Raw genomic sequence first — 13828 nt, 5'->3', positions numbered from 1 at the left:
CCCAGGCCGAGTTCAAGGCACATGACCCACCAAAAAAATTTACTGAGGGCATGTTACAACACCAGCATCTGGATCTTTTACTTCCCTCCATATTGATTTAAAATAAATTTCATTAAATTTGATTTTTAAAAGAATTACTAACATATTTGCATAGTTTCCAAGTCCCTATGTATATAGTAACTTTTTACCTTACAATTATTTTAAAGAAGTCAAATCACATTGAGCTAAAAGCTCAGGGACAGTGCCTAGGCCCAGAGTTTAAGCCCCACAAGAGAAAAAAGAAGAAAAAATTCAAACAGGAAGAGTTTACAACTATAATTCTAGCTACTCAAGAAGCTGAGATTTGGAGGACTGCAGCTCAAGGCCAACCCAGGCAGGAAAGTTTATGAAACTCTGCCTCAAAATAGTGAGTTCAAGTAGTATAACGCCAGATAAGCAAGTATGAGGCTCAAATTCAGGAGAAGTGGAGATGGAGAAGAGGAAAAAGTGGAAAGGGGAGCAAAAATAATATACATGTAGTGTATATATATATATATATTGTGTGTGTATAAATGAAAAAATGTAAAAGCATATATATATATATACATACACACACAATTCCTAGAACTTTGTTCATATTTTACTACCCTTTTAATTTAACATTATATCCTGAAATATATCAGTTTATTATTGGGAAATATTATTCATTCTTTTCTATAATTACACAGAACTCCATGGAATAGGTTATATAATTTATTCAATTGCTACCCACATAGGGACATTTGTGTTGCTTCCTTTCTTTTGCTATTTCAAGCAGAGCTATAATGAGTAACCTTGAGCATACATATCCTTTCATATATATATATTTTTTTTGCCAGTCCTGGGCTTAAGCTCAGGGCCTGAGGACTGTCCCTGGATTTCTCTCAAGGCTAGACCTCTACCACTTGAGCCTCAGCACCACTTCTGGCTTTTTCTAAGTATGTGGTACCAAGGAATCGAGCCCGGGTCTTCGTGCATGCTAGGCAAGCACTCTACCACTAGGCCAAACTCCCAGCCCCATCCTTTCATATTTTTGAAAATAAACTCTAGAGGTAGAATCCTAGAAGTCAGAATATAATTTGAAAGGGTAAAATATATGTGCAATTTTGCTAGGTATTGATAGATATCCTGCCATTTTATAAATCCACCACCAATGTATGATGCTATGTTCCCATGAGCAGAATACACTCAACTGTTGGAACTTATGCCAAAAAGAGTATGATATACAGTCCAATGTACACTAGGGCTAGCATCCATGAAGAATCTGGGGGGAATTTTTTCTCCTTTGCATTTAAAGCCAAATGGCTTCTGAACTTCTTTTGAGTGCAAGATTTTCACTTCTTTAATTTTCTGAATTATAAGGCCTACGTTTTGCCTCCTGTCCCCTAAGTTTTGAAACTTACTGAAACTAAAAGCTCTTGGCCACAAGGGAATGACAAATGTCCCCAAGATAGCTGTCAATTTCAATGTTCTTTCCTTATATTCAGCATTCATATTCAGTATTCAAATATCTCAGGATGTGAATTGTATTTGGCTTTAGGATTTTTTTCTCCTTATTCCATGGCTACCACATAAATATTAATTTTAATTGATCATTCTATCTCTACAATATACTTTTGTTTTTGCCAGTCCTGGGCTTAAGCTCAGGGCCTGAGCACTGTCCTTGGACTTTCTCAAGGCTAGAGCTCTACCACTTGAGCCTCAGCACCATTTCCGGCTTTTTTCTATGTTTGTGATACCGAGGAATCGAACCCAGGTCTTCGTGCATGCTAGGCAAGCACGCTACCACTAGGCCAAACTCCAGGCCCTCTAAAATATACTTTAAAAAATACAAAAAGATATGTATGATAAAGGTTTCCATAGTAGCACTGCTTAAAATGGCAAAAGAAAGGAAGCAACACACATGTCCCTAAGTAGTTAACAAGTGAGTGAATTATATATAATTTATTCCATGGAAGACTATATAATTACAGAAGAGAATAAAGAATATTTCTAGTTAATAAACTGTTATGTTCCAGGATGTGCTGTTAAATTAAAAGGGAGGTAAAACATGAACAAAGTGCTAGGAATTGTTTATATATGCTTACACTTTTTTCATTTTCTATGTATACACATATACACACATAATATACACATATATATTTATATATATATATTCACACACACAGACACATCTCTTCTTCCTTCCTCTCTTATCTGATAGATTAACTGATCCTATCATTTCTTGTTTGCTGAATAAAGCATTTAAATATTTAACTAGCATTTTCAAGTACTGTGAATCAAGAGGGTTTCTTAGGAAATGTATTAGATATTAAAGTTTCAAGCCGGATACTAGTGGCTCATACCTGTAATCCAAGCTACTTAGGAGGCTGAGATCTGAGGATCATGGTTCAAAGCCAGAAAAGTCCATTAGACTCTTATCTCCAATAAACTACTTTAAAAAGTTGGAAGTGGCATTGTAGCTCAAATAGCAGAGCTCTAGCCCTGAGCACAAATTGGTTTAGGACAGCACTCAGGCTCAGAGTTCAAGCCCCAGGACCAGAAAAAAAAATTGTCACACAGTTCTATTTTGCTCCTTACTGTTTGAATTTTTTTTGTGGGGGGAAACAGTCCTAGGCTTGAACTCAGGGCCTGAGCACTGTCCTTAGACTTTTTCCTCAAGGCTAGCACTCTACTACTTGAGCCACAGCACCACTTCTGGCTTTTCCATGTATGTAGTACCGAGGAATCAAACCCAGGTCTTTGTGCATGTAGGCAAGCACTCTACCAGGGGGCCAAACTCCCAGCCATTATAGTTTACAATTTAATTACAAACAATACTTACTAAGTGGAAGAATGAAGCACAAAAGATAAAGCTTCCCTGTTACTCATGACTTCCTTCTGTTATCAATTTTGTGATTTTTTTTGTGTGTGTTGGATCATTTATGCTCTAAGCAGCCACATAAAGTTGTGCCATGCAAGATGCTCTGTGAGGAGCACAGATTTGGGTATCAGGTCCCACTAAAAGCTTTCAGTTTTGTTGGGGTAAATAGAAAGAAGTCAACATGTTCAAGAGTCAGTTTAGGAGTCTAGGCACCAAATGCTAAGGAGTCATAGAAAAAAAACAAAAACAAAAACAAAAACTTTGGTCAGGTGCAGTAATTCAAACCTGAGAGGCAAAGATTGGTCTGATCGATGTGCAAAGTCATAAACGTCTGTGAACTCCATCTCATTCAATGACTGGGTATAGCTAAGTGTACTTATTATTCCAGCTATATAGGAAGCACAATGGCTAGGCACAGTGTGCACCTGTCATCACCAGCTACACAGAAGCACAAGCAGGAGGATTTCAGCCTAGGTCATAAAGCAAGAACCTACTTGATAAATAACCAGTGCCAAAAACAAAACCAAAAAAACCCCACAAAAATAGCTGTGGGCATAGCTAAGGTTCCTGTTTAGGAATCAAGGCACTGGGTTCAATTCCTATGGAGGAGGCCAGGGGCACATTACATAGATGGATTCAAAAGAAATGCTGAAAGAAGTTCATCAAGCAAAGTGTTACCTCCCTAGAATTAAATCATCATTTCTTTGTTGCTGTTTGCTTTTTTTTGTGGGTCACTGGGCTTGAATTCGGCCTGGGCATTATCCCTGAGCTCTTCAGCTCAAGGCTACCACCCTACCCTTGAGCCAAGCCCCACTTCCCATTTTCTAGAGGTTAATTGGAGATAAGAGTCTCCAGTCCTTTTGTGCCCAGGCTGGCTTTAAACTTTGATCCTCAGATCTCAGCCTCCTGAGTAGCTAGGATTATAGGCGTGAGACATGTGCTGGCTTAAATAATCATTTCTGTAGAAGTCAGAGCAACTGGACAGGCTTATGGTTCATTTTCCATTTGTCATTAATTGCCACCTGAAAAAAGTAATCAGACTTTGAATGTAGCTTAAGAGCTACAACTACTCAACTGCTTGGATCAATCTCAGTTATTATGCTCATCAACTTATCAGAAACAAATTATTTAAGCACTCCCTTGCACTGAGGGATGAGAAAAATTAACAACAGGGACAGAAATCACATCTAAACTTAAGAGCCAGGAGAGTGGCTGCCTAGCACCTGCCTAGCAAGCATGAGGCCATTAGTTCAATCCTCAATATTATCAAGAAAAAAACATCCCACCAGAAAACTTACATTTGAATGCTGGCAACTCCAGTGTCTGACCTCATCCCTATTCCTATCCTGTTTCCTGGGCCTTTAGCCAATGAGTAACACACTCATTTCCATGCCTTAGATTTTAAAGGGTCAAGGTGTGGTATCTGAATCATCTTCTGTTACATCATTAATAATAAACATAGCCCTCTCCACTCTACCCAATCTGTTATCTGAGAAATCATATCCTTAATATCACTTTATTCCTTTGTTTCTTCATTTCTTCTTTCAATAATTATTTCTGGAGCACATGACATTAGGCTCTGTCGTAAACGGTAGGTAAATGGCAAGATGAAGATTTTTAAAAAATAGAATCTGATCCTCCTTAGTATTGTCTACTAAGGGATACCACCAGGAAACAGATACAAATATAACATTACAAATTGAGATGAGTATTATGAAGAAGGGGAATTTTGAAGAATTTTTTTTTTATCGGTCATGGGACCTTTGAACTCTATTTTCTTCCTTAGCCTGTTGGCATTTTATCCTTGAGCTTATTGCCTCCTTGGTTCAGGGTAGCTCCATGACAAACATAATCAAACCAAGAAGAAGTAGAAGAGGTTTCTAAACTATTTTTCTTCTCATAAGAGCAGTTATTTCCAAGATGTTTCTTAACCAATATCTCTTCATGTCTCATTAGTCCAAACTGGATGGCATGCCAATCTAAACCAATCCACATCTACAAAGAATGGGATTTCATGCTTGCTTTAGACTATTCATGGTTCATTTCCTAGTACCAGAGAAAGAAACTTTCTTTCAACAGCTTGCTCTCATCAAATCATATGATAAAGGAAGAATGACTTACTAGCTAAAAAGAGTATATATAAAACCCTTCAGGTCTTGTTCACCAACTTAATGACATAAGTATCATTCAAAAGATTCAAGCCTGGGCCAGGAAGGATGGCCCTGGGTTTGACTCCTTGGTAGCGGAAAGTGGTGCTGTGGATCAAGTGGTAGAGTGCTAGCCTTGAAAAGGAGCCAATGACAGTGCCCAGGCCTTGAGTTCAAGCACCAGGACTGGCAAAAAAAAAAATTCAAGCTTGGTTAATTATAATCATAAGATCATAATGCCAAGAATACATAAAAAGATACTGTTTATGAGAAAGACAGTAAGTTCAATTTTCTCCTCCTTGAGTTTGAAGTGCAATCACACTCTGGTAAAAAATTAGATGAGGCCTCAGGAAGAATGAGGTAGGAGTTGAAATTACAGACACAGACAGGATTATTATGAGCAAAAAATGAATAGAGAATGAGACTGGAAAATAATTTTGGTGAGTGGTTACAATTGGAATGCAAGAGGATAATGCCCTAAAAAGAGAAGGAAGACTAGAGAGATAGCTCAGTAGAGCACTTGCATAAAATGGTGTGAAGCCCTGAGTTGGATCAACAGCAGAGAGAAGAAAAAAATATATATACATGGGAAAGAAATTAAGGCTGACAGTTCCAAATCATGTTATAATAACATGGCAACCAGAAAGTAGTTTCCAAGAAAAAGTAGTGGACAATACTGTTAACTTTACAGAGATATCAATGCTTCCAAAGTACTCATGAACATTTTCAAAAATGTAGTAACCAGATTATGGGAATAGTGAATTTGAGTACATTTACATAATAGAGATGTACAAAATTTATTTCCCTTGTTATCTATTCTTTGAATATGTCTGGAAGTGAAGGGAAGAAAATACAAGTTGGTAGTGTTGGAGATAGGCAGCTGGTGGTAGGAGAGTGTTAATTGGTAACCTGAGCACTCCTGTGGGTTAAATGGAACAAGTGGGAAAAGAGTAATGAACAATAATGGTGACAAGGAAAATGGGAAAGCATGCTGGAGAACATGCCTCAAGGGCAAGTATGTTCAAGAGAAGACATGACGATGTAAAGACATAATAATGGTGGTATCCGGACACTATCAGATGCCAGGAAAAATGTGAAACAAGTATCAAAGCATCTAACAGATGACTGAAGTACATAAGTATCAAAGCATCTAACAGATGACAGAAGTAAATGTAACAGTTAATAAAACTGAGAATGCTGGTCCTTAGCAAGCCTACCAAACACATAAGGAAAGAGGAAGAAGATACAGACAAACGCTGAAATTCACTGAGGACTACAGGAAAGGGAAGGCTATAGGAAAGGGGTTATAGTAGTATATAACTGATTGGATGGTTAAAATTTGGTAAAATTTCACTGGGAAGTATACTTTAGCAACTGAGGGACCTATAATATAGGGCTGGGGTCTGCAAAGTTGGAAAGATACACTGTACATTTTTTTTTTGAGGTATGGGGACTTGAATTCAGGGTCTTCCGATTGCTAAAAAGGAACTTCGCCATTTGAGTACCAAGTCCTGTCTCCAGCAGGTTTTGCATGGGTTATTTTTTGAGAGACAGTTAAATATTTATGCCTTAATCAGCCTAGAGAGTAATCTTATTCACTAGAATGACAAGCATGAACCACCATATCCAGTTTTTATTGGTTGAATAGAGTTTCTTAAATGTTTTTGTCTAGGCTGGCCTCAACCCTTGGTCCTTCCCCATCTCTGCTTTCTAAGTAGCTAGGATGACATGTGTGCACCACCGTATATGGCTACCTTCATTTTTATAAAGAAATGCATATAATTCAAAATCTGACAAGGAGAGTCCACATAAAATGCAAAAGAGAGAGGGATTAGAAGAGAATCCTCTACTCAGGAGGCTGAGATCTGAGGATCAGGGTTCAAAGCCAGACAGAGCACCAAAGTCCATGAGACTCTTATCTCCAATTAACCACTAGAAAACAGGAAGTGGCTCAAGAAGTAGGGTGGTAGCCTTGAGCTAAAGAGCTCAGGGACAGCGCCTAGGCCCAAAGTTCAAGCCCCAACACCTACCACAAAAAGAAAAAAAAAAAGAGAATCCTGTTTTGGAGATCCTTATAGAACATGAACTCTACATCACTCCTGGTATATATACATTTCTTTTTGTAATGAATTAGGTTCCATTACATCCTGTACACATGTACAGTTCAAATAAAAACATTACATGTACATGCATTAATATATTACATGCATCCATACATGGAGCAATGAAAAACAGCATTATTAAAAATAGATATGACAGAGCCGGGAGCATGGCCTAGTGGTAGAGTGCTTGCCTAGCATGTATGAAGCCTCAGTACCACATACACAGAAAAGTTGGAAGTGGTGCTGTGGCTCAAGTGGTAGAATGCTAGCCTTGAGATAGCTCAAAGACAGTGCTCACACACCAAGTTCAAGCCCCAGACTGACAAAAAAGAAAAAAAACAGACATGACACTGTAAGTGACTGAGGCAAAGATACAAGGGCACATTAAATAAGTGCCAGCTGGGTTAAGCACACCAGTTTCTTCATAATTTAATTCCTGACAGTTAAATGGCAGAGGCTATATACAAGATGAGGAAAGTAAAATGCCAGTTTTCTAAGTAGTGTATCTAAAACCAAATTACAGAAAGCTGCACGGCCTCTGAAATTTACATGATCTGAGACTTCCCTTACACAGAAACACAATGACCTTGTCTGAGACTCCCAGTAGATCAGACTATACCTACACACACACACACCATCATGAGATGAAATTAGGTCACAGAAAGACCAGGAAAAATAACTTACTTGAAAAATTATAAGGGTTTGTTTTGGGGTTTTTTTTGGGTGGGTCATGGGACTTTAACTCGGCCTGGGCACTGTCCCTGAACTCTTCAGCTCAAGGCTACCACCCTACCTTTAAGCCAAGCCCCACTTTCCATTTTCTAGAGATAGGAGTCTCAGATCCTTTTGTGCCCAGGCTGGCTTTGAACCTTGATTCTCAGATCTCAGCCTCCTGAGCAGCTAGGATTATAGGTGTGAGCCACTGCGCCTGGCAAAAATACAAGGTTTTTTTTTTTAGACATGAAAAGATAAATCCGCTAAAAGATCTTCCTATTTAAGAGTTTGACCTGTCTCGGGGCCAGGAGTTTGGCCTAGTGGTAGAGTGCTTGCCTAGCATGCACAAAGGCCCGGGTTCGATTCCTCGGTACCACATACATACAAAAAAGCCGGAGTGGTGCTGAGGCTCAAGTGGTAGAGCTCTAGCCTTGAGAAAATCCAAGGACAGTGCTCAGGCCCTGAGCTCAAGCCCAGGACTGGCAAAAAAAAAAAAAAAAAGTTTGACCTGTCTCATACATAGACAATACACATAAAATAAATATGCATAATCCATAATTGGGTATGAATATTTAAATAAAAGAACACATTACTCTAGTAGTTATATCAGTTACATTTGTCATCTTTCTCTTCTTGATCTTGAAGTAATTGCTTAATGTTTAACATTGAGGAAGAAATCTCTTCAGCCACAGAAATGTGCATTGGAAACCATATTAAGCAATTAAGCCAAGCAAATAAACATCTTCACAAAGCAGCAAGGTTAACACCTAAAGGTATGGTATAGCATAAAAATTCTTACAGGAGAGAAAAGAATGATACAGGTTTGTAGTAAAGAAAGAAATAACAAAAATTTCCTTGTAGGGGAGATTGATTGTGGACACATCATGATTAGGATGATAATGATATTGATACCACTTTTTATGATTATTACTATTTATTTCTGTGTGTTTGTGGTGGGGAGAGGGAAGGCAGGGTTGAATTCAGGGCCTGGGCACCATTCGTGAGCTTTTTTTTTTTTGGGGGGGGGGTCAAAGCTAGCACTACACCAGTTGATCCACAGCGCCCCTTCTAGCTTTTTGGTAGGTAATTGCAGATAATAGTCTCTTGCCTGGGATGCTTTGAATCAAGATTCTTAGAGTTCACCTTGAGTAGCTATAATTACAGGTGTGATCCACCAGTGCCCAACTATTGTTCCTTCATTTATTGGTCCCTTCCTTTTTTTCTTTTTTTTCTCTTTCCTCTCTCTCTCCCCTCCTCCTCCTCATTACCACCGTACTAGGACTTGAACTCAGGGCCTGAATGCTGTCCCTTAGATTTTTCATGAAGGCAAGTGCTCCCCAATTTGAGCCACACCTCTACTTCTAGCTTTGTGGTTGTTAGTTGGAACTAGAAGTCTCACAGACTTTCCTGATTAGTCTGGTCCTCAGATTGTAGACTTCTAGGTAACTAGGATTATACACATGAGCCTCCAGTATCCAGTGACATCACCTTATTCTGGACAAGTGCTTCATATATATTTTGCTATACATGGGCATAAATAAAGTCCACTGATTTCAGGTGCTACCTCTTGAAAGACCTTTTGATAAAAAGTTTATCAATGTAGTCATTTAATGTGCACACATGGAGTATGGGGTATATGCAGCCACTAAAATGCAAGAAGCAGTTAAGAGTGAGTTAGGTGCAAAGCCAATACTTAAGGAATCAGGAGTAAATAATACACATCAGACTACAGCACTGAAACCTGCTTCTCTCCATAGAAATATTCTTAACTTGTACCAAACTCCTCTTGCATAAAACATTGACATTTTCGTGGTGTTTGGGAGCCTGCTGCTGGCTTCGAAAAGCTCTGGCACCATACCATGCTGTCACTATAACAGCCCTCCAGTGAGCTATCAAAAACCCAGCTAGAACATTTTGAATATAGCAGTTTGCTTGCTACAAAAACACTAAATTGAAATTTTTAAATTTATCTCTATTTAAATGTTAGTGAGGCTACATAAATGTTAACATGGTCTTATGCTAATAAAATTGTGGAGAAGTATTAATAATACAACATACTGGAATAGCCTTTGGATAAGTTCTGGTTTGGTAGTGGCCAGAGGCATGTGTCTCAAGTCTTAGTCTCCCTTCCTGAGTATATAGTATGAAAATGTTATTCAGTTTCCTCTGTGCAATGTATGTATTTCCACAAGCAGTATCAAAGGATATAATAAAATCAGCTCATATTGAAGTTAGAGAAAAAATTATTTTAGAGTAAGGTAAGAATTTACAAAGTGTACATAGAGAGGTTAGTGTTTGAGAATTTCTGACTTGAGAAGCCTTTGTAAGTTCTCTAAGGCCATATAAGAAGAAACTAGACTTCTCTAGGCCTGACTACAGCTACTAAGAGAGGAACTTAAATTATCCACCTTTCCTGGAGTTGCCCTGAAGACTGTCCAGAGGACATCAGGGGCTGGAGGATCGAGGCAGTGATAGAGAAATAAAAGCCTTCAGTCTTCTTAGTCTTTGTTCACAAAATAATTTTTCTGGCCTTCTAGCTTGGATCTTCATTCTACTATGAAAAGATGCTACCTCATACTGAAAGAGTTCAACATTACTTCTATATTATGGATAAACAAAAAAAAATTACCAGTCCTGGGGCTTGAATTCAGGGTCTAAGCACTGTCCAAGCACTGTCCTTGGGCTTTCTCAAGGCTAGAGTTCTACCACTTGAGCCACAGCATCACTTTCAGCCTTTTCTATGTATGTGGTACCAAGGAAACAAGCCTGGGTCCTCCCTGCCTAAACAAAGATTTTAAGTATGGATAAAAACCAAAGAAAATGTTTTCAAACAATATCCACAATAGTGAATATGTTCATATTAGTCTTTCTCCTGTAACATTCTAAATGTCAATCTAAATCTAAGGCACTCTATCTTTACAGCCAGAATCTGAATATCTGCACCTTTTTTTTTTGGGGGGGTGGGCAGTCATGGGGCTTGAACTCTGGGTCTGGGCACTGTCTCTGAGCTCTTCAGCTCAAAGCTACTGCCTAACTCTTGAGCCAAGCCCCACTTCCTGTTTTCTAGAGGTTAATTGGAGATAAGAATCTTAGGTCCTTTTGTGCCCTGGCTGGTTTTGAACCTTGATCCTCAGATCTCAGCCTCCGGAGTTGCTATGATTACAGGTGTGAGCTACCCTGCACGGCAAAAAGGGTCAATTCTTAAGATTCCCTCACTCCTATCTGTGGCTGGGCTTTTTGTAGGCTTTTACTAAAGCAGAGAATATGATCTCAGATTGGTTATTAAATGTAAATATAAAATTGAGGGAGCAGAGTATCATATATGGTGATAACATGGATAAAAAATTCCTATTTGGAATAAAGACAGAACCAAATTCTAGTTTTCCTTGTATATTACTCTGAAATACTGAGTAGAGATGTGCAAAATTGGAAGCATAAGCTTCTGTCAAGTCAGTTAGGCCAAACAATCTTGGCCCATGGGAATCCATCCATTCTGCTCACCTGGAAAAGGCAGCTCCCAGCACAAATGCAGCATATTCCTTCACCAGGGGCTCTGTACTGTTTAGCCCATTGATCACCACTTGAAGACCACCAAAGGAGAGCAGGTCCTGAGCATTATCCATCTGCAACAAAGGCATTGCTTAGCACAAAACAGCCACTAAGGAAGAACCATTTGAACAGGTTTTCTTCTCTTAACTATCAAAATGCAGATTTAAAAGTCAAGTAAAATAGCAACAGTGGTCTTTTTGATTAGCTACAAAAGAATATATAAAACAAGATAAGCTGTAAAGTAATCTTAAATTTGAAAACTTCTAATTATTAGTACCTATGTTGGAATCAGTGGAAATGGCACCTACACATTGCCCATGCCAACCATGCCTTGGAAAATTCCAATAATGTAATGAGTCACAAAACATACTCCAAAACATACAAGCTGTTAACACAAGAGTCTGCCATCATAAGCACCATTGAACAGTACCAAATTTCCTGTTTATGTCCAAACCCAATAGAGATTGTGGAAGCAAAAGATTTCTTTAAAGCTGATTTTTCATGAGAATTGGGACTATGAAAGAAATCTGCTTGATGGAGGATGCTGAAGTAGAGAGGAAATGCTTCAAGAGATACAGAAGAAATTAACTTTCTTTTCTAAGGTTGACAATCTGGAAGACGTTCATGATAAAATCTGAACAAGTCACTATCAAAGTCTTTAGTCTAGGCCTGTGTTATTGTCTAGTGGCTACATATCAGATAAGCAGAATGTTTTTAAAATGCTTTAATTTATAAGTGACTTTAACATTTTAAATAAATCTAAGTGACTATAAAGATTTCATTACAAAGAAATCAATGCTAAATAATTATGCCAACTTCATTTTTTATGTTTTTTTTTCTTTTTGTTCTCTTTCCTTTTTTGGCAGTTGTGGGATTTGAATGTAAAGACTTGTACTAGCTAGGAAAAGTGCTTTACTACTTGAGCCACACCCATATCCCTTTTGCCATTAGTTATTTTTCCAGGAGGAATTTCGCACTTAAAAATAAATAAATAAATTAATTAATTAAAAAAAAGACTGGGTCTGGGAGTTTGGCCTAGTGGTAGAGTGCTTGCCTAGCATGCACGAAGGCTCAGGTTCAATTGCTTGGTACCACATACATATAAAAAAGCTGGAAGTGGTGCTGTGGCTCAAGTGGCAGAGCTCTAGTCTTGAGAAAAGTCCAAGGACAGTGCTTAGGACCTGAGTTCAAGCCCTACAACTGGCAAAAAAAAAAAAAAGACTTTTCTATGTGTTTATCTTTCTTTTTTAGTGATAATGATCGAACCCAGGGACTAAATCATAATAGATAAGCACTTTGCAACTGAACATGTATCCTAGCCTGGGCCCTTGCACATTTGCCCAGGTGGACCAAGGGCTACAATCCTCCTACTTCTCCCTCCAGCATAGTTGGGCTTACAGGAGTTCACCACCTGTTTTTTTCTGTTTTAGTTTGAGGCAATATCTTGACATGTGTAATTCAGATTAGCCTTGAACTCCCAAGAGCTCCCTCCCAAGTACTGAAATTATAGGTATATACCACCATACCTAGCATATTACATCTTACCATGCCTCTCTATTTGACTTATACTGACCTGCTGATCTCTGTGGTATTTAGACTTAAACAGCATCAATCAACTTGTTATATTTTAACAGTATTAAATTACCATTTTTCTAATTACTATATTTATTTGTGAACAATCAGAAACCCATTTGGTATTTCTCTATCTCTATTACTACAACGGCTCTCTTGCTTACACAGTTATCCTACTTTACAGTTCATCAGGAAAATTCAGGAAACCAGACCTCAGTAACAGTATGATGGCTCTTCAGCTTATTCCTCTCTAACTATGGAATCAGTTCCTAGCTCACTGTGTTCTTGGCATCTGCTTCCAAAGTAGAAGTGGGTTCTGATAGAGAAATCAAGAGTGAAACTCAGTATCTTGCGTTTGAGGCGGACCTACCCTGTTTCCAAACACTTGGAGGGAAAAAATGTTTTTGATTAGAATGTATTAGTCATACAAAGGAGATTTCTTTGTGACATGTTCATCCATGTATCCAATGTATCCTGATCAACCTCACCCCCAATTGCTTTCATTGATGTATAAAATTTTTCTTTCATAGCCTAGGAAACATTTCCAAAAGTCTCCATAAGAAGAAACATTTTTTTATTTTTTTGCAAGTCCTGGGACTTGAACTCAGGGTCTGAGCACTGTCCTTGGGCTTTCTCAGGCCTAGAGCTCTACCACTTGAGCCACATTACCACTTCTGGCTTTATCTTTGTGCATGGTAGGCGAGCACTCTTCCACTAGGCCAAACTCCTGGCTCCAAAATTTTTGTCTGTTGGACCGGGAATTTGGCCTAGTGGTAGAGTGCTTGCCTAGCATGCACAAAGACCCGGGTTCGATTCCTTGGTACCACATACTTAGAAAAAGCCGGAAGTGGTGCTGAGCCTCA

The 13828-nt window shown here is 38.6% G+C and overlaps 1 protein-coding gene across 4 annotated transcripts in view; it reads right to left on the bottom strand.

Moving 5' to 3' along the window:
* Sil1 (SIL1 nucleotide exchange factor) overlaps positions 1–13828 on the bottom strand; it is a 234899-nt gene that overhangs the window by 47341 nt on the left and 173730 nt on the right. For all 4 annotated transcript variants that reach the window (XM_090331436.1, XM_090331433.1, XM_090331435.1 and 1 more), the window contains one exon: positions 11346–11467. In XM_090331436.1, coding sequence (XP_090187562.1) covers positions 11346–11467 — 122 coding nt within the window. The remainder of the gene's footprint in view (positions 1–11345; positions 11468–13828) is intronic.

Source organism: Megascapheus bottae, chromosome 4 (genome assembly GCF_031878675.1).
Source record: "Megascapheus bottae isolate mThoBot1 chromosome 4, mThoBot2.hap1, whole genome shotgun sequence".
NCBI lineage: Eukaryota > Metazoa > Chordata > Mammalia > Rodentia > Geomyidae > Megascapheus > Megascapheus bottae.
This window is presented reverse-complemented; position numbering and strand designations above follow the sequence as displayed.